This window comes from Pituophis catenifer, unplaced genomic scaffold (genome assembly GCF_029215685.1).
Source record: "Pituophis catenifer annectens isolate HBS135680 unplaced genomic scaffold, rPitCat1.0.hap2 SCAF_2, whole genome shotgun sequence".
Classification (NCBI taxonomy): domain Eukaryota; kingdom Metazoa; phylum Chordata; class Lepidosauria; order Squamata; family Colubridae; genus Pituophis; species Pituophis catenifer.
Genome location: NW_027256882.1, coordinates 150,452,038 through 150,479,159, shown reverse-complemented (window position 1 = coordinate 150,479,159; position 27,122 = coordinate 150,452,038). Strand labels below are relative to the sequence as shown.

Sequence of the window (27,122 nt, the reverse complement as noted above, 5' to 3'; positions counted from 1 at the left end):
AGGATGTCAGGCTGGCAGAATCCTTTCTTAGTGCATACTTCCAATATCAGAAGTGAGAGAAAAAGAACTGAGCAGTACAATCCTATATAGTTTACACAGAAATAAGCCTGATAAACTCCAGTGGGATTTTGCCTTAAGAAGATTTAAAGGCTTGCAGCCTTCTACCCAAAGCAGAACCTGACTTGATGACACCTAATTGACTAATAAAGAAGGGGGAAATGCTGTCACTGCATATCTTTTCTTCACTCCCTTTCTGAATAGAAAAGTAAATAAAAAAGGGAAGTCTCCCATAGATCCATTTTGGGAAGATTTATTGGGTTTTGAGAGGCAGAAGTACCTATTGAAACACTTAAAATATCTTGCTGTTTAAAAAAAGGGAAACATCAACCTCAGTTTTGAAACATGAGTGTTTTCGTAAGTCCATGCAAGGCTCAGTGAACCCATCTTGCTGCTCAAACACACTTGCATTAAAAAAAATACAAGAGAAAAGAGTGCTAAACCTACATGGGGTTGGAATGAGGTGGGGGGGGCATACTTTTCATCCTGATATATAGCTCTGTAAAACTTTTAAAAGATGAAGATCAGCAAACTGGAGAATTGGCAGTTCTGCTCGGCAGGTTTTACAAGTAACAGATTTAAAATTAGGCCTCTAGGCTCTTTCTTTGACATGTGACTTCAAGTGACCTGGGAGGTTTGTACAGTAATCTTGCCTTTGTGAAGAACTTGGGAATTGACCCTTCTTGTGTAATACTGGATTTACAAGGTGTAAAAAACCAGAGGGTTGCAAAAAGTAACTTCTATCCCTGTCATGATTACTAAGTGCTCAGTCCTTGAGCAATCCCACATGCTCGCTGACTCTTTCTTCTCATTTATTTTTCTTCTTTTACTAGGGCACTGAAACCCCAGAGAGTAGCTACGGGGACCGTGAAAGTGCTTTCAGCGAATCAGATCTCTTTCCAGATGAAGACACCATGACCCTGGCCCAGCAGGAAGTCCACCATGAGTCTGATATGGACAGTGCCATTGAAAGTAACCACAGTCCAGAAGCATCAGTTGTGTGCAAGGTTGAGAAGGATGCTGTGTTGAATGGCCTCTTCCTGCCTGGAGATAAGTGAGTACAAATACTGTTGGAAAAGCTTTTTTTTTTTTTTTTATCCTTTTAAAAAGCTTTCAGCTGTAGGCCGGGTCCTTCCTCATAATAGGTATTGATGGATGCATCGCTTCCATATAGTTGACTACCAATGGCAGCACAGCTGATGAAAATGTCTCTCAGTTACAGCATATATAAAGGGGGCAGGAGAGAGAGAGAGAGAGACAGCTGAGACCCATCAATCTGATAACTTCCAGTCTTGGATTTTTACTAACTTTTTGCATTACTCTTGAGAGGATTGTTCTTCTTGGCCTTGGTTCTCAGGTTCTTAAATAAGGAATCAAAGTCTTTGTAGGAGTTGTCAAAGGACTAGTCCAAATAATTTGTGGTTAGTGTTCCATCTGTGATTTAACAGAGAAACTGAGATAAATATAGAAGAAGCTCTGCTAGACTAACATGGAGGACAAAACCAATAGTGGCTAGGTAATTGGAAGCACAACATAGTTGTACAGATAGAGGCTGCAGATTGGCAGAAGCACTGCAATATAATTGGGTAACTTCCTGCTTTTCAGATGCCTGCAGTCCTTCAGCTACCCACAACTCCCCTGCTTGTGTCTTCCTGACCCAGTGCCCCTGGCAAACATGATGACAGTTGCTGCTTCTACTCATTTCTTGAAAAATCTATCCCTCTGGAGCAGTGATTCTGATCCATGCCTACTTTAAGATGGTGGATTTCAAGCTTAAGGCAGCTTACATGGGAATCTTCAACAACCTTTCCCTCACCCACTTCATTCTAATTTAAATCTCACAATATTCTAACTCAATGATTTCCCCATTGCCGGATTTGGAATTCAGGAGTTGAAGTCCATCCATCTTAAAGTTGCCAAGGTTGAGAAACATTGCTCTAGAGCAGTGGTTCTCAACCTGTGGGTTGGGACCCCTTTGGGGGTCGAACGACCCTTTCACAGGGGTCGCCTAAGACCATTGGAAAATACATATTTTCAATGGTCTTAGGAACAATTTTATGGTTGGGGGTCACCACAACATGAGGAACTGTATTAAAGGGTCGCGGCATTAGGAAGGTTGAGAACCACTGCTCTAGAGCAAGGGTGTCAAACTGACGGTCCGTAGCCAGATGCGTCACGTGCAGGCCACACCCACCCCAGCTCCACGAAAAAAATCATATGTCACATGACGGCAATGTGACGCGGCGAGTTTGACACCCATTCTCTAGAGTCTTCTCAGTTGAAATCAAATACAAGAAAGAATCACATGCTGGATTTTGTACAGTGAGCTCTGTGGTTTTAGGATTTTTCAGCTGCTGTGAGGCCTAATGTTCATAGAAGCCTCACAGAACAAAAGTGAAAGTGTATGATCTGTGACTTATTCTTAATGCAAGATTATTGAGTGACTGATCCAAAGTTCACTCATGTGGCTTTCATGCTTAATGCAGAATTAGAACTCCTGGTTTCTAGCCTGGCAGGTTAAATATTATAGGAATTCTTTTTTCTCTGCACCACTCTTAACTACTAGACCAAACTGGTTCCATGACAGCAAAATAATAGGTCTAGGAATTGAGGTGATCAATAGCTCTTGTACAAATACACATGTGTATAACATGTTATTACACCAATATGTACAAAATAATGTTACTAATATTGGTCCTACAGTGTTTCCCCGAAAAGAAGAAACGGTTAGGGATTCTTTTCAAGTGGGTCTAATTATTGACTCACTTCACCACCGCAGCATCGACAGCCCTGCCCAGCAGGAGCCTGCTGCCGGCCCACTTCTGTGGCCGCTTGCTGCCACTCGCACACGTCGCCCCCAGCCTCCGTTTTGCCATCAGAGTCTTCCGGAAAGCCCTCTGCAGCTGACAAATGGGCTCCGAATTGACACGCCCAGCCCCCCCCTTCCACTTCACCATCAGAGGCCTTCCGAAAAGCTCTCTGCAACCAAGAAACAAGGTCCGGACTGAAAGCATGTCGCCCAGTGGTGGGTTGCTACTGGTTCGCCCCGGATCAGGCGAACTGGTAGCGGCTGCAGCAGGAGGCTCCGCCCACCCGCCCGGACGTCTCGGGTGCAGAAGCATGTACAGAAGCGTCACATGCCCGCAAGCAAACCGGTAGCAAACGAAATTGAAACCACTACTGGTGTCGCCCCCTGCCTTCATTTTGCCATCCGAGTCTTCAAGAAAGCCCTTTGCAGCTAATAACAGAGCTCTGGATCCGGCAAAATGGAGGCCAGGGGCGACATGTGAGTGGCAGCAAGTGGCCACAGAAGAAGTGGGCTGCAGAAGAAGTGGCCGCAGAAGAAGATGAGGCAGGTGTCAGGGTGTGCGAGGCCTGGTAAGTAGAGCAGCTCCCCCCCAGCTTAATTTTTACCTCACCCCACCCCCTTCCCCCCAGGGTGGGCAGGGTCTTAATTAGAGCTAATTTTGGGGGTAGGGCTTAATTTGAGCGCATGCATTCAAAAGCATGATAGGGCTTCTTTTTAGGGTGTGTCTTGTTTTAGGGGAAACACGGTAGCTGCCTAACACTCCTGGTTGTGTTGGCCTGATAGCAAAAGACCATTTGTGTTAGTATCCAAGAGCTGTATTGATATGCACCATAAGCCAGTGCAAAGCAACTGAAATCTGCTTTGACAGAGCTGTGGAGATGACCTGATTTGGTTCACTGAATCAGAAAGGCCACCCAGTTCATCTTGTTGAAGCAATTTGGAAAGCTTTGAACTGCATCAGATCAAAGCTGAAGGAGACAGTTTCCCATCACTCTTTATTTCCCATCACTGGTTAAAATGCTTCTAGCAGGCTACTCCTGGTTGTCCAAGCTAGACAGTTTCTGTTGTACACCTTCCTTGTTATAGGTACTGTTTGTTTTTGCTCTGCTGCCATCGCTAAACCTCTCTTCTGGTTTGGAAATGATTTATGTCTAAAGCAGAGGTGTCAAACTCAATTTCATTGAGGGCTGCATCAGGGTTGTATTTGACCTCAGGGGGCCAGGGTGGGTGTGGCCAGCTCGAAGGCACTCCTGTTGGGGGCACCTATGGTGGCTCAAGAGCTCTGCCAGTGAAAACAGAGCTTGGAAGGGCTGCGTGCGGAACAACCCCTACAGTGGGACAACTCCTGCCTGGGACAATCTCTACAGTGGGACCTAACCTGCCAAAAGGCATTTGAAACACTAAAATAACTTTTTGCAAAGGAACTGGTACTGAAGCACGCCGACCCCGAACAACCCTTTGTCATCCAAGCAAACGCCAGTGACGTGGCAGTGGGAGCAGTGCTACTCCAAAGAAATAGCATAGGCACCTTAGACCATCGGTTGAGGGGTTTGCTACATTTCTAAGTCGCCCTTCCATCAAGTTTGTCAGGGCATCATAGGTACTTTTCTTCCAGCTTCACAACATTCCTGAACTCAGCTAATCACTCCATACGTGTCACATCTAAATAAGTATATGAATCTAGCTCTTTCAAGACCTAGCTTAATGTGCAAACTGTGGAGTCTTCTATCTTACGTAAATATGTGTTGTATAAATCTTTCCATGCGTTTCTCTATCATTTAAATCAGGGGTCCCCAAACTTGGCGACTTTAAGACTGGTGGACTTCAACTCCCAGAATTTCCCAGCTAGCATGGCTGGCTGGGGAATTCTGGGAATTGAAGTCCACTAGTCTTAAAGTCGCCAAGTTTGGAGACCCCTGATTTAAAAGAACCAAGTAGTATTTGATAGCTGGACGCACTTAGGTATGTTAGGGTCAAAAACTGAAAGGGGATTACATATTAAGAGTCTTATCTTCTCCTTCTTCTAACAGGAAAAATTGCTGGGGCAACTTTGTGTGCATGAGATGTTGTGTATATCTAGCAAATATATTTGTATCCTGACATTTGTGCATTTGCTGAACTGTTCATTGTGGGCCAGTGAATCCCACACACCCCAAAGGGCTGCCTACCCCAGTCTCAAACTCATTCTATAAGAATGATGTGAGCTTCCCCATGAAAATGGAGACAATAAGGAAAATGTGAAGCACTTGTGGGAAGAAGGAGGCAAGATTGACAGGGAAGAATAAATTTCAGCAAGTTCCAGGAACTCATAATTATGTTGTTATGAATCACAATGTGGTATATATTAGGAATGTGTACAGTATTTGTAATTATACAGAGTTCTTAGAGGAGTTTAAACATTCAGTCAATGGCAAGCTGCTTCTGTATTATTGCCAAGAAAATTACATGGATGTGTCTATAAAGACACCGAGAGGAGACTATATATTTATGGTATAAAAATTGTTTATAGCAGTGTCACTCTGCATTAGACAAATAGGGAGGAAAAATGTGTGTCTTGTGTTTTTAGCTTGCTGTTTTAACATTTCTCGGCCAGCTTGAGCCCATCCTCTCAAAGTGGTATCCTCCGACTTTTGGAAGCGTTTAATGTTTTGAAGGTAGAAAGCTTATTGTTAGGATTGTATTGTGATGTTTCCTTTCTTTTTCTCCAAGATCAAATCTGCTGAATCCTGCATCTTCTGATCTTTCCACCTATTCCACTGCCTCTCTGATCAGTAATGAAGAACAGTTTGAAGACTATGGAGAAGGAGATGATGTAGATTTCACCCCCAGCAGTCCTTGTCTTGATGATGAAAGCAGGACACATGCATATTCTGACCTTGGCTCATCTGTTTCTTCCAGGTTGGCTACTTTAATACATGCTATGCCTCACTTTAAGTTGGAGGTGGAGAAAGGACTTAGGACGATAACTACGACTTAGTCAGTTGCTTTGCTGTTCATGAATACCTAACTCCACATTTTGCCCCTGACTTCTTTTGGAAGAAACCTTGCAATTATCTTGCTCAAATCCCAAGACAGTGAATTGGAAATGCAGCATATCATCTTATATAATAATAATAATAATAATAATAATAATAATAATAATAATAATAATAATATACCCATTGTCATCGGGGCACTTGGTACCATGTCCAAGAATTTTATAAAATACATCAAGAAATTGCAGTTTCCTGCAAATAACACCAGTGGAACGGCAAAAAATGCTAGTTGGAACATCATATATTTTAAGAAGACACTTGGTTAATACCTAGGATGCTGGCAGCAACCCATTTCAACCATTGGCAACCAGTCAATGGTATTTGTGATACATTTTAAATGTCCAGTTGACTGAGTTTCATGTTTAATGAATAAAAGAGACAATAAGGCAGGTTGGCATGGAAAATACTTTCATATGTGTGATTTTTAATGCCAGAATTGAAAGATACTAATGGAAAGTCTGAATAACAAGATAATTCAGTATGGAATCTTTAGTCTTGTTAAAGTATTGGAAATTGCTATTGCTTATGTGGCCTGGAAGTTTGTACAGTATTTTCCCCCCAGGTTCATCAGATAAATTGGATTAACAATTTATGGGTAATCAAAGCAGGAGTTATCCAACTCAGATCCTGCAAGGACATGAGACTCCTAGGCTTCCCAGAGAGAAAAGATGCAACTATAACTCCCCTCCCCCACTTTACTCCAGCTGCCCTCAATTGGTGCTGGGTGAGGAAAGTGCTCAACACCAGATCTCTCATTATTGGGGGCTGGGGGTGGCATCTGAGGGGTTTGTCTGAGGATCTCGAAGAGTTTTTCTCAACCATGACAACTTTAAGATATGTGGACTTCAACTCCCAGAATTTTAGAAATTAAAGTCCACATGTCTTGAAGTTGCCAAGGTTGAGAAAGACTGATCTAGAAAGCTCTACTTATGCCTGTGAGTAGAACTGACATTGAGGAAAAAATAGTGGAAAGTCAAATCCATTCTTCCTCCTCCTATCTGGAGGACAATTTAGTTTTCACAAGTTTTTTCTTCACAGTTTTCCTCCTGAGAGAGAATTGATGTAGTGAAGGAAGTGGGTTGTTCCCAGAGGCTGGCTACCTTGATAAATCTTCCTTAAGGGAACATGGATGAGAATATCACCACTATTAATTCTGAAGTCCACATTTAAAAAAAAACCTGATATAAATAATAAGTGTTTAATTGATAGTCACTAACTGCTTGAAGAGAGATGTTTTGGTTGCAAGTAAAAAGTGGAATGTATATAGAATAGTTAGAATAGACATATCAGGAGCATTCTGAGCATAAGGAAATGCCTATAAATCTTTGAATAATGGGATTTTTAAAAGAAACTGTATTTATGGCCATAAGCAGCGGTGAAATCCCCCTGGTTCTATCCGGCTCACCAATCTGGTAGTGCCGGTGGCGGGAGGCTCCGCCCACCCGCCAGGATGTCATTACGTCCCAGTTTTTTACCATCTGTGCATGCGCAGAAGAGGCACGCGCGCACATAGCACGCATGTGCTTCTGTGTGCTCCCGTTCCTGAACCAGTAGCAAAGGTAAGTGGATTTCACCACTGGCCATAAGGAGCAGTAAATAAAACAAAATAAAATAAAGCAAAAACAACCAGAATCTAGCTTGACCTCATAATGCCTGTAGGATCTAATTTAGTAACTCGCTGTCTTTCCACCAACAGTGCTGGTCAGACCCCACGGAAAATGAGGCATATCTATAACAGTGAGCTCTTAGATGTCTATTGCACCCAGTGCTGCAAGAAAATCAACCTCCTTAATGATCTGGAAGCCAGACTGAAAAACCTAAAAGCCAACAGGTGAGTAAGCCCAAAGAAGCTTCACTGAGAATCTTGTTGAAAAGGATGTTGGGAATGAGTATATTCAGCTATCTGGTTTTTATAACTTTTTTTAGTGAAACAAGCTTTGCCAGGGTAAGATACCCTTTTATAATGGTGGTAGTTAACCTATTATTTTGTTGTTACAGCGACTTACATGCGTTTTCATGATAGTTAGTCCCATTAAATCTAGTTGTCCTTGCTTCTAAGTAGACTTGTAGAGTCAATTAAGCCTTTTAACTAAATGCTTTGCGCAGCGGTGAGATCTCAGTTTTAAGGCCCCTTTGAGAGACAGTCAGTAGAAGTTGGTTGTTCAGTTTATAATTTAGTAAGCAAAATCCATTTCTTGCTGTTAAAAGGATGGGCTCTCTTGAAAGCAGGGTGGATTTGATTTAAATCGAGTTGATTTAAATCACAATTTAAATCATGATTTAAATCACTAGTAAAAAGGCTTGATTTAAATCAACTCGATTTAAATCATAATTTTTAAAGAGCAACTCTCATCTCTGCTACTCCTTTGACCCACTGTTGACTCACCGATAGTGTTGCAGAATATGCAGCCTCATGCTACATAACTAAGCTCCATTTCATGCTGAATAAACTAAATTATTTATGTATCTTAAACAGAAAACTATCTTACGATAGATTTTTACCCCAAAAGTTTTTTATTAAAATAAATCCGATTTAAATAAAAAAATCAGATTTTTTTTATTTTTTTTAAAAAAAAATCATTGATTTTTATCCACCCTGCTTGAAAGGATACATTTTTTAATCATTGAGTAAAGCGCTAGTGCCTCAACAGTTTTGAGAAATAAGCCAGCATATCTAGCCAATCAAAAATTGCCTTTGTTGGTTTGATTCAAGCTTTGGGGTTCCTGAATACCTGTAGTCTACACATGTGTGTCAATGGCTACACTGCTCAGCTGCTGTGTCACCTTCACAAAGGTGTCAGCTTCTTATCCCCACACTGAATGCTGCCAAAGACTTTAGCTGAAGCTCAGTTTATACGGTACTATCTTAATGCTGGAACAACACTAAAAAGGCTGGTGTGTACTGCGGAACTGAAAAATGAGTCACTCTTTGCTATATCTGTCTAAGGACAGTATTTCCCCCCCCCCCCCCCCGTGCTTTATGTGAATATATAGTGAGTGATTGGTCTTTTTCCTATCATCCATGTAATTGTAACAGCCTTTTAAATAGTTAATAGGAAGGGACATGACAGAGTGATAGAATTCATGCTTTTTTTTTTTCTCTTGTGCATGGAAATTCCAGGTTCAGTCGGTGACCAAGTTTAAGGAAAAATGTGTAAGATTTTGTGCCTTGGGTTGAGACTGTTATCATTGATATGACTTCACCATTTACCTTTTTTTTACACCTATCTTACTCTCAGTCCCAAGATACAGCCATTGGACAGCAACCACTGAGTTTTTCTGCTCCCCTGAATTTCAAGTATTACCATAGTGAATTCAGTCTGAGTCTGGAAGATTCTGATTATTTGAGATTCCCATTTATGTATTAACTCTGATCATTTATTGACAGAAAGAACATTACTTTTTTTTTCCATAGTGGAACAGAGTCTACGTTGTTGGCTCTTTTTCTTCCATTTTATACTGAGGTTTATTTTAATAATTGTTCTGTTACTGTTCCGTTACTGTGCCACCGACCTATGAATGACACCATTCCCACCATTATTCTCAATTCCATCAAGTAATACCCTTCCAAATGTTGGTTTTAATGTATATGTGTATTTATATTTCATATTTCTTAACCACCCTTCTTCCTCAGTATTTATCTTGCACCCATCTTTCAATCCAAAAGGACAGCAAACTTGGTAGCTAACAATAACAAAAATGAGAATAAAAGAAGAATACAATGATAAAATGCACACCTCAATATTACAAAAAAAATCCCCGAATTAAAGAAAAATTCCATATCTCTTTTGGCAGTTTTAACTTCCCATTTCAAAAATCAGTAATCCAATTTTTTTTTAATCGCCATGGAGATATGTGTAACAGATTTAAAATATAAAAAGTTGCTTTCTTATTGTTCACTGCCTTTCAATGATGAATTTATTTATTCCTTTGATCGTTAAAAAAAAGTTGCTTTGCACATTAATTATTGAAGTCATTAGTATATGTTATAATGGTGTTAATGAGAATAGCTTTAAAAGAGAATAAAATTCATGGAGGATAAAATCATCCATGTCAATCAGTTATGAGGGCAACATGTTTTCTTCAGAAGCAAAAATATAATGACTCTTGAGTGCCAAAAACTCGGAAGCAAGAGTGGCAGGAAACTAGTGAAGTGATGTTTGTCAGCTTCCATAAAAACCTGGAAGGGCACAGGATGCTGGATTAGATAGACAGTTGGTCTGATCAGGCAAGACCCTTCTTACAGCACAATCAATCTATTCTACATGTTGAACTTACCCAGTAGCTACCTGTTCTCGAAATGGACAATGAGGGAAACTGAACAGGGTGCAGCTCCACACAACATGCCAATTGGGGCCTACTCCCAAGATTGTGTTGCATTTTGGGGGCATTTTTAAGGGTTTTAAATGATTTCAAGGGTGCCACCCTATTTTTAATTCCTCCAAAATCAAAAACTCCTGAAGGGGTTGGTCACATCACTTCTGATATGTTATCAAGGCATCACTAGGTGGCCTTCTTCATCCTTTCATAAGGTCTGGAAGCCGAGTGATAACTCTCAATCCTTTAAATGCTGCTTACCTCAGTCTGCTGTAAAAAGGGTCTAATTGTGAGCAGATAACTGTGGCACAGGCCTCCATACCTGATTCAGGAGCCTATCCACCAAATTCTGTGGGCTTGCTGTCTAATATGAAGGTTTGAGGTTGTAGTTTTATTATGTTTTAATGACTCAACTATATTCCAGAATTATTGGAATGGGAACATTTATTGCAATTAAAATCTCTTGCATCTATTCTTTTTTTTAATTCCAGCCCAAACAGAAAGATCTCTAGTACAGCTTTTGGCAGGTAAGAGGCATGGTAGATTATTATCAAATCTAAATCATTTACAGCTGCAAGCACATTTAGATAATTGCATGGGGAGGGAAGAGCCACATGGTTTGAATAATGTCTAAATTCAATTGTATCAGGACACTTTTTGATCTGTGGTAAAGGCAACCTTTTTCTGTCTCAAAGTACTTCGTCAGTCAGTATCAGAACTAAAATGGCAGAAGCTAAGCAAATTCAGTTTTTTGTGTTCTTTGAGATGTTGCCTGGGAAGGCAGGGCAGGGAGGGGGCGGAATCCTCTCCTTGAGGACAAAATAATTCCTCAGTGAGTAAAAAGCGGGCAGAATGCAGTGAGGGGCAGGGGCAGGTTCAAAATCCTGTCGCTACCAGTTCACTTGCTCGCTCACACGCACAGCTCTTCTACGCATGTGCAGTAGCTTCTGGGCGGGTGGGTGGAGGCTCCAGCTGCCACCTCTGCTACCGGTTTGCCCGATCCGGTGCGAATCGGTAGCAACCCACCACTGGTGTGGGGGGCTGCACCGGGATTGTCCTACTCTCAGAACAGTGTTTAAAGCACCAGACTAGAAAGTGGGAGACTGTGAGTTCAAGTCTCGCCTTATGCATGAAAGCCAGCTGGGACACCTTGGGCCAGTCACTCTCAGCAAGTTCACGTCCCTGCCCTTATTTTAAAAAGTCATTTTAGAATTAATATTATCTCCCCCCACACACACTGAATTACAGAGTTGAAAGGGCCATTCAGGCCACCCCATCCCACCAAATGCAGAAATCCCAATGAAATCATATTCTGAAATCCCTTTTCCAACAGGTGCTTTCCAAAGAGTTTTTAGTCTTTTCTTGTCTTTACAGGCAGCTTTTCCACAACAGCAACTTCAGCAGTAGTAATGGCAGCACAGAGGACTTATTCAGAGACAGCATAGATTCGTGTGACAATGATATCACCGAAAAGGTAAGCTGTTTCTGCATCCCTCTGAAGGAAAAAACAACACTGAGGAATTGGTTGATGTACAAAAGAGAAAGGATGAAGGCATTTTCCAGATTTTTGAGCCCAAAACGGTTTGCTCTCACTGAGCTAGATCAATAAAAAAACTCTGAGATTTGCAGTTGCAGCCCATATTTGAATCGTTGAATTATCTGGTGAGGAATTATTGAATTATCTGGTAAGGAAGTCTGTACTTGTACAATCTAGGCTTCATTTATATGAAAACCGATAAGTGATTTAATTAGATCAAAGACAGAAGAATGGAAGAATTATGCAAAGTTTGTCTAGAAAGATAGTTTGACACTAAAGGAATGGATGAGATCCATTCTGACTTCATTCTCCTCTACTCAGTTTCCTAGGGGCTTAGCCAGCTCACATCCTATTTTCTTTTGCAGGTGACTTACTTAGAAAAAAAAGTGACAGAGCTGGAAAATGATACCGTAACAAATGGGGACCTGAAGAGCAAATTGAAGCAGGAAAATACACAACTAGTTCACAGGTAATTTAATCTGCTACCTACTCTGTCCTTTTTGCAAGTTTGCAGAAACTGGGAGCTCTCATTAGAATTCTTCAGTTTTAACTTATTTCCCGTCTGCTTTTGAAAATGAAAAAGTTTCTTACTTGAATGGGAATTGCTTGAAAACGGGGTAACATTATACAGGTAATCCTTGACTTACAATTACAGTTGAGCCCAACATTTCTGTTGTTAAGCGAGACAGCTAAGCGAATTTTGCCCTATTTTAAGACCTTATTTGCCACAGTTGTTAAGTGAATCACTGCAGTGAAGTTAGTAACGTGGTTATTAAGTGAATCTGGCTTCCCCATTGATTTTGCTTGCAGAAGGTTGCAAAAGGTGATCACGTGACCCTGGGACCCTGCAACTGTGATAAATATGGATCATTTGCCAAGTGCCTGAATTTTGATCATGTGACCACAGAGATGCTGCCGTAGACATAACTATGAAAAACAGCCATAAGTCACTTTTTCAATGCCGTTGCAACAGTGGTGAAATTCAAAAATTTTCCCTGCTGGTTCTGTGGGTGTGGTTTGGTGGCCATGTGACTGGGTGGGCGTGGCTTGGTGGCCATGTGACTGGGCGGGCGTGGTTGCACAACTGACTCACACACATTGTAAAAGCAGCTGGATTTTACACAAAATGGCCCCTTCAACAAGCAGGAACCTCACAGAGTCACAGAGAGCTCAAAAACAAACTATCACACTTTACACAAAAATAACACAAAAGCTGCACAACTGACACACACACAATGCAAAAGCAGCTGGACTTCACACAAAATGGCCCCTGCAACAAGCAGGAACCTCACAGACAATCAGGCACAACTGATTGTCTCACAGCTGATTGGTACTAAAAAAATGCTAAAATAAAAAAAAAGCTCAGACATTGACCAGCACAGCTGATTGTCGCACAGCTAATCTTCAGAACTTTTTTTTTTTTTTACTTTTTTAAGCATTTTTTAACTACCGGTTTGGGCAAATAGCTAGTAAAAAAATGCTTTTAAAAAGTTTTTTAAAAGTTCCAACGATCGCACAACACAGCTGATTGACGTACTTTTAAAAGCATTTTTTTTACTACCAGTTTGGGTGAATGGTAGCAATTATTACTACCGGTTCGGGTAAACCGGCCTGAACCAGTAGCATTTCACCCCTGCGTTGCAACTTTGAACAGTCACTAAACAAATTGTTGTAAATCAAGGACTACCTAAAAACTGGTGAGAAAGTCTCCTTCAATAATGTTTTCTTTGGCCCTCTGGATTAACAAAGCAAGGTGCTCTTGATAAAGGCTAGTGAATATGCATTGTGGTGGACAAAAGAAGCAATATTTTATTTTTATTTTTCCATCCAAGAAAGAAAAGGATATTTTCTAAATGTAGTCGGTAGTTTAATGTGTCAAAACATTATATCAGGTCAATGTTTTACACTGGGGAAGTGGGGCAATTTAGAGTTGGGGGCCTTCTAGATGTGATATGATATGAAGATGATATCATTACATCAGAAGAGATAGAACTAAGCGTTTTTGAACTGTTGTTTCAGAGGCTTAGGAATGGGAGGACCTGACACATTATTTGCAGAAATGTTAGTAAACGGAGTATCGTGAATGTGCTCAGCAAGGGGCTGTATCTGTGGCAGCAGATTGGAGAAGGCCATATAAAGAGAAAACCCACCTTTGTAGGAAATACTAAATCCGGTGGATAGCTGAAGTAATTCAGATATGTTGTTCCCAAACTGAATGAAATCTGTGTGGCTTAATTACACCAGAGTGCATGAGTTAGAAGAACTGTTGAAAGACCAGGAGACTTCAGCTCAGCAGACCCTGGAAGAAGAGATCAAGAGGCACAGAGAAGCCTACAGCAAATACGAGAAGGAGAAGAGCACGGAGATTGAGCTGTTAAACACACGGTAACAGCCCAGTACTGTTTTAAACTCTCACTGGCTTTGTCTCAAAATGGTCAGAATGCTCTTTGATTTTTTTCCCCATTTCAGATGAAGAGTGGTTCTACATGTGCATTTGCCTTCTTTTTTCTTTTTCCCATGCAGTGGCTGAAAAGCCCACTGTTTCTAGCCAGATACTCAAAGGCAATAATTTATTTATCAAATGTACATAGCCACTCATCTTCACAAAAGTGACTCTGTGCAGTGCACAATAAAATAAGTTTCTAAAACTATTAAAACAGTTCAACATAAATATAACTAGGGCAGCATCCTACACATAATGCAGTCATCCTTATTGGTAACATCAATTGGATGGGGTTTTTTTTATTCCAGAGATAAGAGTGACTGCTTTTAGATTTGCCTACTAAACTTTATGGCTGAATGAAGAGTAGAACTTCCCCCCCCACCCCGCTTAATTTGTATTTATTTATTAAATAAAAATAAAATAAAAGCCATCTCACTATTGGATGCTGCCCATTTCATTAATCCTAAACTATATCCGATGCTATCCATCTGAATAATCCTAAACTATACAGTCTCTCATTGGGTTTTTCAGTTTGCTACATGTGTATCATCACGTTCATTTCCTCTGGGTACTCCTATTTCTGAGGATGGCTGGGAATGTATCCCCGAGCAAGGGAAATGGAGTATGAACTCCATTCATTAAGAAGAGTGATTTCTTCAATTAAGAAGAGTGATTTCTTCAATTATTTGATGCAACTTAGAACATGAGAAAATTATTTTTTCAAAAATTCATCAGTTATTAAACAACTTGGGTACTTTCAAGAACTGATATGCGATGCTTTTACCGTTGGCTTTTCATAGGTTGCCCCTGGTGAATCAAATTTAGCTGTATCCTAGCAGAGCAGATAAACAGCTTTTGTTTTCTAGACATTCAATTACCAAACTTCTGCCTTGCCTTCAGGGTTCAGCAACTGGAAGAGGAAAACTGTGAGCTCAAAACCACTGTCCTACGACTAAAATCACAAACTGAGAAACTGGACGAGGTAACAGAGTTTGCAAATGTTTGCTATATGTCCCCCTATTCCAAGCCAGCCTGTAGTCTCAGCCTAGCCAACTTAATTTTTAATTCTCTGGGTGGACTGGTTTGTAGGTCAAGACATAGCATTCCATTGCAGCAGTACTGCTGGGATCAGGCAGTGGAAGCAAAATATATACAAAACAGTATAAAATCTTGGCCTTTAGTCCTCGTACATTGATAGGGTAAACTAAGAATAATAAAATGAGGCAGAGTTGTTTAGTAGAGTTCAGGGCTTTTAAAATATACGTTGCTTCAATCTTGCATGCTATTTTTTTAAAAAAATGTTGTTACCTGAGCAGGTTTGCTGCCAGTGAGGCCAACATGTTTGACCAGAAGACCAGGAAAGGGATTTCTGAGTAGAAGCAATCATAGGAGACAAATAGGTTATCAGAGATATCTTGAGGAAGCAGCACTTAGATATACTATTGTTATCTTTTGTCTGGTCAGTTGTTTGAATTGGCTGCAACTAACACATAGATTGGCAGTATGGAAGCTCGGATCCCAGATTCCTGACTCAGAGCTAATTAGGAACAGTTTGGCATTTCTTACAGAATTTGGGAAGCATCAACTTCTTAGGACAAATGGCTGTATGACAGTGCTCTGTGAAGCCAGCTGAACTAATTTACAAGTAGTATAAATAGGATATCTAAGACCAAGCTATGTTGCAGAAAATGATTAAAGTGGCGTCCACCACTGCTTTATGTGGGCATGTGACTTGAGTGCCTGTGAAAAATCTAGTTGTGAAGGGCAGATGTTTATGTGGCTCCCTATTTGGGGTCTGGTAGCTTTGTGTACTTTGTTCAGTAAATCATAGGTTTAGATTTCTCAGTGGCCAAGTGGGACTTGATAGTAGGGAACATACATACAATGAGTGTGTCTAAAGTTATGTGTAGTCTGTAACTAGAATTTGTTTATAGTATCAAATCATCCCCTTTCCTGTATGACTTTACAGCTCTATAGCAATGAGTACGAAAGACAAAGAAGATTCTTTGCTTGGTGTGTTTTTTTATTTATATGCCACTTTTCCTTCAGGAGCTCAAGTTTCCTTCCTTCTATCCCATTCCCCTGCTATAAAATGTAGGGTAGATAGGACTGAAAAAAGTATTGGTAATTGGCTCAAAGCCATGCTATAAGGTTTCTAGGGCTGATGATGGACTACAGTCTGGGTCTCCTCAATCCTAATCCAATATTTTAACCACTACACCACATGGGCTGCCATATTCCATTCTTCAAAGAAAATCAGTAATTTCCCATAGAGTTTTCTTTATGGCAGAACATTTAAGTGAGAGCCCTGACTTTTGGCCTTACAACAAAAGAACCAAACAATCTGACATTCCCCAGTAAACACAAATTTACACTCATTACAGCATTTCCATATCAGTATCAATATCACCCATAACATTCATATTTACATAAATTCCATTTCTGTGGTTCATGATAACTTTTTATAGTTGTTGATATTCTTAGAACTGATGCTATAGGTGCTCTAATTAACAAATTGCCGGGCTAACATAGCATTTTGTGGATTAAGAGTTAGTGTAAATGCTGTTGGAAAGGAGTAAGTATTATATAGTCTTTCTTGCAAGGGATATGAATGTAGGTCAGTCAAAGGAAGGCAAAATGGTTATGTGTAAAAACATTTCTGTTCGCCTTCTTGTATGGAATTGAGAATTGATTGCACTGGGAATGACTTAAGAATGTGTAGTAAAACTAGAAGAGGTAGTATCAAGAATGAAAGGGTGCTGTATGAACATCAAATGAATAGAGAAAAGAGTAAATAGTATGTTCAGGTGGTTTGAGGGAATGATGAAGTTGCAAAACATGAAAAAAAAACCCAAGGGGAACAGTAAGAAAGTCATGGTTGGACAGAGTTGGCAAGATCTTCAAAGAGAAAGAGGTGTACAGTTTACAGAACAAAAGGCAATACAGCAGTCTTGTTGACATTTAGAAAACAGCCAGCCATTGTCTGTCTTGTTTTGCAGATCCCAAACGAACGTATTGCATGAACTGAAGTGAGAATCTGAGGGCTGAGCAACAGATTGCATAGCTTAGATATGTTTCTCTTCTCAAAGTTCTGAAAAGTTGAACAGACCCGCATTTCAGAAATTTTTCCCATGTTGGAAAGAATTAACCTGCTTGCCTGAAAGATTCTAAACCTACCATGATGGTTTTCTACATGCCTATGCAAATTTCTTCCATCAACTCCCTGAAATGATAGTTTCCTGTACATTGAAAACTACCGTTAGAATTGCTGGCAGTCTGTAACCTTCTTTTCACGTTCATCAGGAGAGGCAGCGAATGTCTGACAGATTAGAAGATACCAGTCTGAGGCTGAAGGATGAAATGGATTTGTATAAAAGGATGATGGATAAACTGAGGCAGAACAGGTTGGAATTTAACAAGGAGAGAGAAGCCACTCAGGAGGTTGGTAATAATTTTGATGGCATAACAACCAGTACATCTTCTGTATCCCCTCTTAATGCTGATGTTTTACACTAAAATATCATATTTTCAATATAAATAAAAAATGTAGTTTTAAAACCTGCATGGTGGCTTCCCTTGTGTCACTGAAGCAGGAGTGTTAGGAATGATGGCTGGCTAGCAACCATTTTCAAAAATAGCATTCCTAAAAATCTCAAAGCCCTTTCAGATATGGTACAGTGATTATTCCCAGAGGATGGCATTGCGGTTTCATGGTGATAAATCTGGAAAGTTGAAACTTGAATTGACTAAAATTGAAATTGATTGAAATTGAAATTGTTCCTTGTATGGCAGCTTTCTCGTTTATTTATTTATTTATTTAATTTGTACACCGTCCTTCTCCAACAGGACTCAGGGCGGTGAACAGCCACGGTAAAACACAACATATAAAATTTCTCATGTATGCACTCTGTTATGACATTTCTTTAGACAGCTTTTAGGCTTAAAAAAAGACCTGTAAAATACTGCCCTTGAGTTTTTTCCATCCTTGATTTTTGTGACTATTTTACTTGTCTTGTAATGTCTTTTCCTGTAATGAAAAAAAAAATAGTTAATATTTCTAATACTGCCCAATAGCAGATGTCCTCTGAATGATGTACTGTTGTTTAAAGCATACACAAAATCAACCTCTAAAAAAGAGCAGATGAAAAAGAATACAAAACAAGTCTGTGTAGTAGCTGCCTGAAGCAATACAAAAATATGAAATCTTTTGTAGAGAACAACACAACAGATAAGATAAAAATCAGAAGCAGCAAAATCAATGGCAGTAAATGGAACATACAATAACAACAAAATAGTCATAAAATACTAAAGGTGTAAAATCTTTACAGTGAAGATTCTTAAAGGAAACTCCACCATGCAAACTGCACAATGCCAGCTCCATTACTGATTGCCTTTCATCTTGCCTCGTTGGACATAGGAAACTGAAGAAAGGCCTCAGGAGAAAATCCAGGCCCCAGATAGATAACCTGGATTATGTTAACCTATAAACCTTTAAATGACTTAAAGCCAGGACATCTACTTCAATAAGTCAGTTAGGGGTTTAAAGGTTAATAGGAATAGATTATTATACAAAGCCTGGAAGTAGACTGACAGCCAGCGGCATGGTACTTATTCAACTAGTCTCTGCAAGCAACCTAGCTGTGCCCTGTTTTGAACTAACTGAATTTTCCAGATCATTTCAATAGCCTGAACAAAAGGTTGCCATCATAGGAACAACCATTGCAATTTTGGTTCAGGTACCGTCATAACTAGTACGGGTAGTCCTCGACTTACAACCACAACGGAGCCCCAAATTTCTGTTGCTAAGCGAGACAGTTGTTAAGTGAGTTTTGCCCCGACCTTTCTTGCCACAGTTGTTAAGTGAATCACTGCAGTTAAGTTAGTAACACAGTTGTTAAGTGAATTTGGCTTCCTCAGTTGACTTTGCTTGTCATAGAAGGTTTGACCCCGGGACGCTGCATCAATATGAGTCAGTCGCCAAACATCCGAATTTTGATCACGTGACCATGGGGGAAGCTGCAATGGTTGTAAGTGTGAGCAACAGTCAAGTCACTTTTTTCAGTGGCGTTGTAACTTTGAATGGTCACTAAAGGAACGGTTGTAAGTCGAGGGCTACTTGTAACTCAACAAAAGGTCAGCAGTGAAGTCAAGAACACATCCCTACGCTCTTCATGTTCCTACAATTAGGTCTTAGTTTTAATCAGCCAGAATTGGCTTTGTGCCCCAGATTACCCTAGCCACAATGGTTCCTTATGCCCTGCTTTTTTCTGCAGCTCATTGAGGATCTGAGAAAGGAGTTGGAACACCTTCAGTTGTATAAGCTTGACTGTGAGCGTCCCGGTCGAGGAAGAAGCTCTTCCAGCTTGAGTGAATTCAACGCTAAGACGAGAGAAGTGGAAATGGAACATGAAATTAAACGTCTAAAACAGGTGAGGTACAGCTGGAGAAGGAGGGAGCAAAACGAACCTTCTCTCTCCAAAAGAGTAGGAAGCCAAAAGATTTCTCAACACTCCCCCCACCCCCGAGCTTTTGTTGGTCTGCAATTACAGATGCCTCCTTTTTTGCCAAATTTTTCAGCATGTGGATTTTAACATTCACAAGACTATGGATAAGACCTGACCATAACATTTACCTGGGGTCATGGGGAGTCGTCCCTCAACAACTTCTATCAGGGCACAGATTTTCCACCTCTTTTTCCTGCTTATAAGCTTGCAGCTCCTCTATTTTTATTGTCCCGCATGGCCATGAAACTATTGAGCTTGCAACTCTGTTTTGTGGTTGCCAAATAGAGCAAAGCTTTTAGGTGCACTTTATTTCACCTTAATGAAACCACGGAGGGCCTACACAAAAGCCGTGGGACTGGATGTGGGAAACCTGTTTTACATTTTCTGTTTAAAATCCTGGTTCTGCCGATTTGATTGAAAAACAACGCAGAACATTACTGAAATTGAAAAGGATCACCCCCTCCTGTAGCAAAGTTTCAAATCAAGTCCTCCCCCCTCCCCCCAAAAAACCCTTATTAGAGATGATTGTCAGTTTTCCCTTATTTCTCTTTTCTTGCTCAGAGTAACAGGAGCGGTTATTTGGGGAAAAGTTGGTATTACGTGTCACCCTGAAGGCAAACTACCATATTTTTTGGAGTATAAGACACACTCCCCCCCCCCCCAAAAGAGGGTGGAAATGTTGGTGCATCTTATACACTGAATACAGCCATTTTTGGCCTCCCGAAGCCCTGCCCCGCTTGTCCCATATTTGTGAAAAATGGGCCTGTTTTTCGCAAAAACAGGGTGTGCAGAGGGTTTGGGAGGCCTGCAGAGTGCTCCTGGGGGCTGGGGAGGGCTGCACGCCACTTTTTTTTGCAAAAGTAGGCAAAAAATGAACCTATTTTTGCAAAAAAGCAGGATGTGCAGAGGGTTTGGGAGGCCTGCAGAGTGCTCCTGGGGACCGGGCAAAAACTTTTTTTTCTTACTTACCTCTTCGAAATCTTGGTGCGTTTTATACACAGGTGCATCTTATAGTCTGAAAAATATGGTACTCTTTTTCCTGCAGCAATAGATAATCTGGTAAACTCAGCAGTTAGTTTCCTCGAAAGAGGTGAAGAACTTACATATAGACTTCCTTTTCAGAATATTTGTAATTGTAGAGCTTAGAGGTCAGGGGGGGGGGCAGAGAAGGGAAATTAGCAAATGTTCATCTGAAGTTTAGTTTAGTTTAGTTTAGTTTAGTTTAGTTTAGTTTAGTTTAGTTTAGTTTAGTTTAGTTTAGTTTAGTTTAGTTTATTATATTTGTATACCGCCCTTCTCCCGAAGGACTCAGGGTGGTGAATAGCCATGATAAAACCCTTAAGTATCCTTAAGGTGCTAAGCAAATGGCTCCTTGTTTGCCTTTTGTATGTGGGCGTCTGTGCAGATGCCTTCAAGTCAGTCTTCCAGTCCCGGCGACTGCCTGGACAGGTCCTGTAGCTTTCTTGGCTAGATTTTAGAAGTGATTTGTGCGTGCCTGCTTTTTAAGGTTGAGAGAGAGGGCAGAATGGGACAACTCCCCATGGCCAATTCGTCACGGTCAACTCCCTAGGGCCAATTCACCACAGGACAGCTCGCAGCAGGACAATTCAACAATTCAATTCAATTATTTAAAATCATTTTTTAAAATTAAGTTTTATTTTTGTCATTTACATTTCATTTTGTCCCTCCTTTGGCATCCTTTCTTTAATGTTTTCATCCCACCATTTCTTCGATATTCGTGTAGCTCTCGTTCCGCGGTGAATTTGCCATGGCAAATTGTCCCGTGGCGAGTTGGCCATGGCAAGTTGGCCATGATGAGTTGGCTGTGGTGAGTTGTCGTAGACCCAGAGAGGGACCGGCCCGAGATTACCCAACTAGCTTTGTGCCTAAGGTAGGACTAGAACTCACTGTAACCAGGTGCTTTAATCACTTAATTCTTTCCTTCCTCTCTCGACAGGAGAATCAAAAACTCCATGACCAGAACGATGACCTCAATGGGCAAATCCTTAGCCTCAGCCTTTATGAAGCTAAGAACCTTTTCGCAACGCAGACAAAAGCCCAGTCACTGGCAGCTGAGATTGACTCTGCCTCCAGGGATGAGGTAAAGGGACCAATAGCAATTTGCTACTAGTTAAATGTCTGGGCTGGTAAAAATATCTCTCAGCAATCAACTTGGCAAAAACCTAACTTGGTGGGAAACTCTTGACATTTGGAAATCATGGTTTAGAAGTGCCACATTTGCTTTGGGATATTTTATTTCGGTTTGACATCAGCATATAGAGGCACTAAGCTAAGGCATCAGAATTGGCTAAAATTCTCAACATTTTATTTTATTTCTCTTGTATCGTACTTTTATACAACCAAACTTATTTTTCATTGAAAATTGTTTCTGTGCACCGCTCTAGGAATTGTTCAGGAGAATTTCCTGAATCTTGGGGCTACCATACCTGGGCTGCAGAAATCTGTATGACCACTGGGTGACAGCAGAGATAAAAAAAATGCAACAATCTAGAATTAGATACCATGGGGTTCCATTATACTGCCTTTCCTTCAACCTGTCTCCTCTTTTTTTTCTTTCTTTCTAGTATTTCATTTCCAGTCTGAATTGATTTGGCTCACAGTATTTTGATTTAGCTTTCTGTCCTTTGTGCAGCAACCCCATCACACATTCAAGAAGTTATTCTGGGTGCCTTTGTTTTTTTTTTTTTTTAAATCTGGTGCAAGTAAATCTTGAGCAAAGATTGTGAGATTTCAAATACTGTAGTGTGAAGATGTAACTGGGCAACTGTGTATTTACAGAGCATGAATAGTGTTTGCCTTAGCTATTCTGGGAGCATAGAAAGCAATGTTATCAAATGTAAGTTTCTCATTTTAAAAGAAGTGAATGGTCCTTGATGAGTCAGGCTTATTTTTAACTCTGCCTTAGTTGTTACTCAGTGTGCTGAGCTAGGTGACCGACAGGAGATCTTGGAGAGGAGCAGAGCCCAGGCTGAGCGTGCTGATAAACTCATGGTAACCAATGCAGCTTGTGGAGCCGAGGTGTAATACCGGTATATGCTGCTCTGGGAATGCATATAACTGCTGCACTCCTGAATTCTGTACCAACTGAAGCTAAGGCACACTTCAAAGACAATTGCAGTAGTTCAATCTAGAAATGACTTAAGGCAAGAGTGACTGTAAGCAGGATGGCAAGATTCTAGGAGTTGTCCAAAAGATCTAGAGGACATTAGGGTGGTTTTCCCCCTTGAGAAGACAGATGACTGTATCCATCTCATATGCCCAAGAATTGAGACTCATACCAAAAATATAAATTGATTCTCAGTGGCTTCCAATAAGTTTCTGCATAAAAGAGCGTAAATTAACTGAGGAACAGGGATGGGGTGATGCTTCTGCTCGAAAACACAGTGTTGAATTCATTGTGGTTTCAACAATTTGTAGAACGAGAGTGAAGAAATAGCCACCTTCCATCCATCCAAATGAATCACCATTAAAATAATCTGGAAGGAAAAATATGCTGAAAAAAACTTTTGAAATATTGGAGTACACTGGTACAATGGACGCAGAGGCTCTCGGGAGTAGCTGTGACCCCAGAGGATTTCTTAATCTTAATTCTTTTTCATTTCAGCTCATGGAAGCCCTCAAAGAACAGGAGGAGATCAACTACAGATTGCGCCAATATATGGACAAGATCATCCTGGCCATCTTAGACCACAATCCATCCATCCTGGAAATAAAAAATTGAAGATTGGGTTGGGAAGGGAGGTGGGCAGATAGGATGCCTTTAGATTCAAGAATCTCTATTTGCTATGTATATGAACTTATAAATATATACATATATATAACTCTCTCAATACACGCGACATAACAAAATACAAATACACACACATATATATATTATATATATATAAATAGAAAAAAACTTGTGTGGATACACAGGGCGTGTTTATATGAGCTTAGTATATTTTGTGACTCATAATTTGCATTGATCCATTTTCCATGCCCTTTCTCTGTGGGGATGCTAGGGATTATAATTGAAAAATCACGAAACTGGATTTTGCACTGTTTTAAGATACTGGACAGAAAAAAAAAATGATACTACCTCTAGATGAAAAGATAAAACACGATGGAAACTAACTTGTGCCAGGCCTTTTCCTAGCCTACAAACAATACTGAGTGTTTATGTCTTATGACTTGCCTCCCTGTCATCATCTCGGAAATATCTTGTATTATCAGGTTGAATTCTCACTGGTGCTGCTGGCTGTGTTGTTTTAACTTTGCCCGAGTTATGCTTCTGAAGTCCTCTCCTTGGATCGGAATGTATGTATGGTATTCCAGAAAATTGACAAGTTTCTGCTTGAATCTGGGCTGTTTTAATCAGAAAGAAATTTCTACATCTCGAACCCAATTGGCTATGAATCCTTTGGGGTGGTGACCAGTCTGTTGTATTCCAAGGGAATCTGGGGTAGCCAAGAAAACAGTGGGTCCTGGGGTTCCATATTTTCTTTAACTTATCAGACTATTCCTGAGGTGCTTTTTCTGGCTTTGGGTTTTATCGCAAGATCACCAAGGACCTGGGAGACCTGGGATCGTAAATGTGGGATGCATCGGGGCTACAAAACAGTCCCAGCTGTGTTTCAGTTTCAGCAACAGCATTAAAAAGTGGTACTTGCACAGAGCTATTTGGTTCCACACAAACGGTTTGTTCATTGATGAGAACTCGGGGCTGTCACCATAACAAATAGAAGCCAATTGTTTTTAAATCACTTTGTTTTAGATTGCTTCATGGCAGCATTTGCAAAAGCACCCTCTGCTAATAAAGCAGTTAAGAAATGGAGAAAGTTTGGGCTTTTTTAGGCATTTTGTGGGTGACACTGACCCTGTTCTTAGAGACAAGGCAACATTTTAAATTGTTTTTTAAAAAGTGTTTGTTTATACACGCTAATATTTATTTGATGCAATTTTGGAGTTTTACTGAAAAGTTTTGCCTACTTCACTGGGGGTGATTAGCACAGAAAAGCCAGAAACGACTGTTCATTGGGCATCACAGCTTCCTGCAGTTACAGGAAAATACTCAGCTCACTTTGTGCCATCAATAAATATTCTCACATTGATTCAGGCTGTTCATGTCTTCATGTCTCTTGCCCTTGCTATCATCATCACCACCACCTCTTCCTCCTCCCTTTTTCTTTTCAGTTTTGCTTCTGTAACATAAGCATTCGTTTTCAGAGCAAATCCTCATGACGTTTTGTATATCACTACCCAGGCATGCTCTAAAGAAATCTGTAAAGTTAAGTGAAGGCTTGTGCAGGGACCATGGCAGGAATGAGTTTTGTCTTTTCACTTAAAGATTTGCCCATTCCTGCCTGAGATGTGTTTTGATTAAACAAAAAACAAAACAAAACAAAAAAAACCCCAGGCTTTATGTGCATTGCAGTAACATTCTGGTGCATGAATATGTGCAGTCACATGCATGTGAGAGAAGACGAGTGTGTTATTCTGTAATGACTTGTGTGCAGGCTTCATGGTCTTCCCACACCAAAGGTAGGCGCCAGATATCCTCCCTGGATATCTACATTACAGTTCCATAAGCCCTGTTCAGTATAGGTGGTGTCCAAGTATGATGTGATCTCTAAAAATATCTAGGAAGCCCCAAGATTGCCTTTCCCATCACACGTGAAAGGGAACTGCATGCTCTGTGTAATGGATAAAAAAACTCTATTGGTTCATATGTATTGTTTTCTTTCATAAGCACATTTCCACTTTCAAATTAAGCTCTGTTTTTTTTCCCCCTCCTTGCGGTGTCCTGGGTAAAGTTTGTGTAATTAATTTGAGAGTCTCTTCAAAGAAAAAGATTGAATCTGAGGTTACTGTATCAGTTGAAGCTTCTAAGGATTGAAACCCGTTTCCAAATTATGTGTTGGGATGGTATATAAATTATAACATCATGTTGTATTTAAGTATTTCACATTCAAACAAGTGTTTCTGCAGAAGTATAAATCTCATGGGGGGGGACACTGTGTGTGTGGGGTCACAGCCTTGTGTTTATTGGCTGTGTTTTCTAGTTGGCAGCAAGAGCGCTAATAGTTAACGCGAGGTGCTATTTGGTAGAGCCAGCCATTATGACTTTTTACTCACATCTCAACTTCTTCTAATACCTCCTTTGCTTTTGACCTTCTGCATTTGGTGGGAATGAAACTGAATCCATTGCATCACTACCTCCTTTTTAGGTAGTCAAGTCACAATCAAATACAGGAGAATCCTAAATTCTTTTCCCAATCAGCTTGCATAGGCTGGAAGGAATCCTGCTCCTGAAGGAACCACATTCCCCCGCTTTTCTACAATATCTACCCCAGCAACACGTCCTTTCTCTGCTTGGGAAGGGAGGTTGATACTTTATGTAACAACCACAGACCTCTGGAGAATTTATGTTTTTACGGGTTGCTTTTCAAGAGTGAGGTTAAGGCTACTTACTCCAGCTTGTTTTTGGTTTATCCTGCTGATATTTTAAATGGTGAGAGGAGTTGATGACTTGGGGCAGGAAGCAAAATGTATCTGAAAGTTCTTGAAAGCTGAAAGAATTGGGCATGTTGACTTTGGAGAAGATTGAGGAGGAGAAGTTCTGAGAAAGAAACAGAGGGAAATCTCCAGGAGTTAGGAGGTGAAGAGGTGAATGGATAGAAACTGAAGGAAGGGTTTCATATGAAACACAGGAATAATTCTGACTGAGGAGAGCGAAGTGGTTTCCAAGAGGTGGCAGAAAGGCAGATGATTAAATTGGTTTGGATTAGCAAGCATTGAGGGAGAGAAACCTTCCCAATGTGGTGCCTCTTAGGTCAATGGTGCATCTCACGGTAAACTATCATCCAGTCCTTCCAGAAAGCACCAAGTCGAGAAAGGCTGGATTAGATAATCTGATTCCCTTATAAATCAGGGGACTGCATTAAATCCTCTGCTACCAAACCTCAATCCACACATGGTTGTCTTTAAATGAGTCTTTGTGTCCATTTGCTTTCTTCTTTTCTCATAGATGATCCATAGAAATTCTGAAGCAATGTTTTGGTGATGTTTCTAAGAGCCAACAATTTCTTTAGCCGGTTTGTTTGTTTGTATTTATATGACTGCTTTTGCTTTAGCACAACAGGTTGTGAGAAATAAATGCAGATATCCGAGGCCTGCTTGTCAGCATAGCTTGTTTAGAATTCATGTACCTGGACATAAGTTTCTACGAATACTAACATTTTCCAGCATGACTTTAGATCAGGAGTTGTTGAAAAAGGCTCTTCTGATGAACATGTTTGACCAGCAGTACAACATTGTGTTATAATGCAGTAATAAAGGCCAAAAAGGAGGGGCTATAACACATTAACAGAGGGTAACTGTTTACTTATAGTTGAATCTGATGGGACCTTTTGAGACAGGT

General features: G+C 40.4%; 1 protein-coding gene across 1 annotated transcript in view; it reads left to right on the top strand.

The window, feature by feature from the left end:
- The window catches only part of RAB11FIP4 (RAB11 family interacting protein 4), a 188,976-nt gene extending 165,404 nt beyond the window's left edge, over positions 1–23,572 (top strand). Inside the window, exons 4-15 of the mRNA XM_070934815.1 lie at positions 891–1,111; positions 5,576–5,764; positions 7,598–7,732; positions 10,710–10,745; positions 11,593–11,692; positions 12,121–12,224; positions 14,000–14,140; positions 15,099–15,180; positions 17,502–17,639; positions 19,472–19,627; positions 21,660–21,803; positions 23,328–23,572. Of these exons, the coding sequence (XP_070790916.1) occupies positions 891–1,111; positions 5,576–5,764; positions 7,598–7,732; positions 10,710–10,745; positions 11,593–11,692; positions 12,121–12,224; positions 14,000–14,140; positions 15,099–15,180; positions 17,502–17,639; positions 19,472–19,627; positions 21,660–21,803; positions 23,328–23,444 (1,563 nt within the window). The 3' untranslated portion in view covers positions 23,445–23,572. The remainder of the gene's footprint in view (positions 1–890; positions 1,112–5,575; positions 5,765–7,597; positions 7,733–10,709; positions 10,746–11,592; positions 11,693–12,120; positions 12,225–13,999; positions 14,141–15,098; positions 15,181–17,501; positions 17,640–19,471; positions 19,628–21,659; positions 21,804–23,327) is intronic.
- Positions 23,573–27,122: the final 3,550 nt, after the last annotated feature.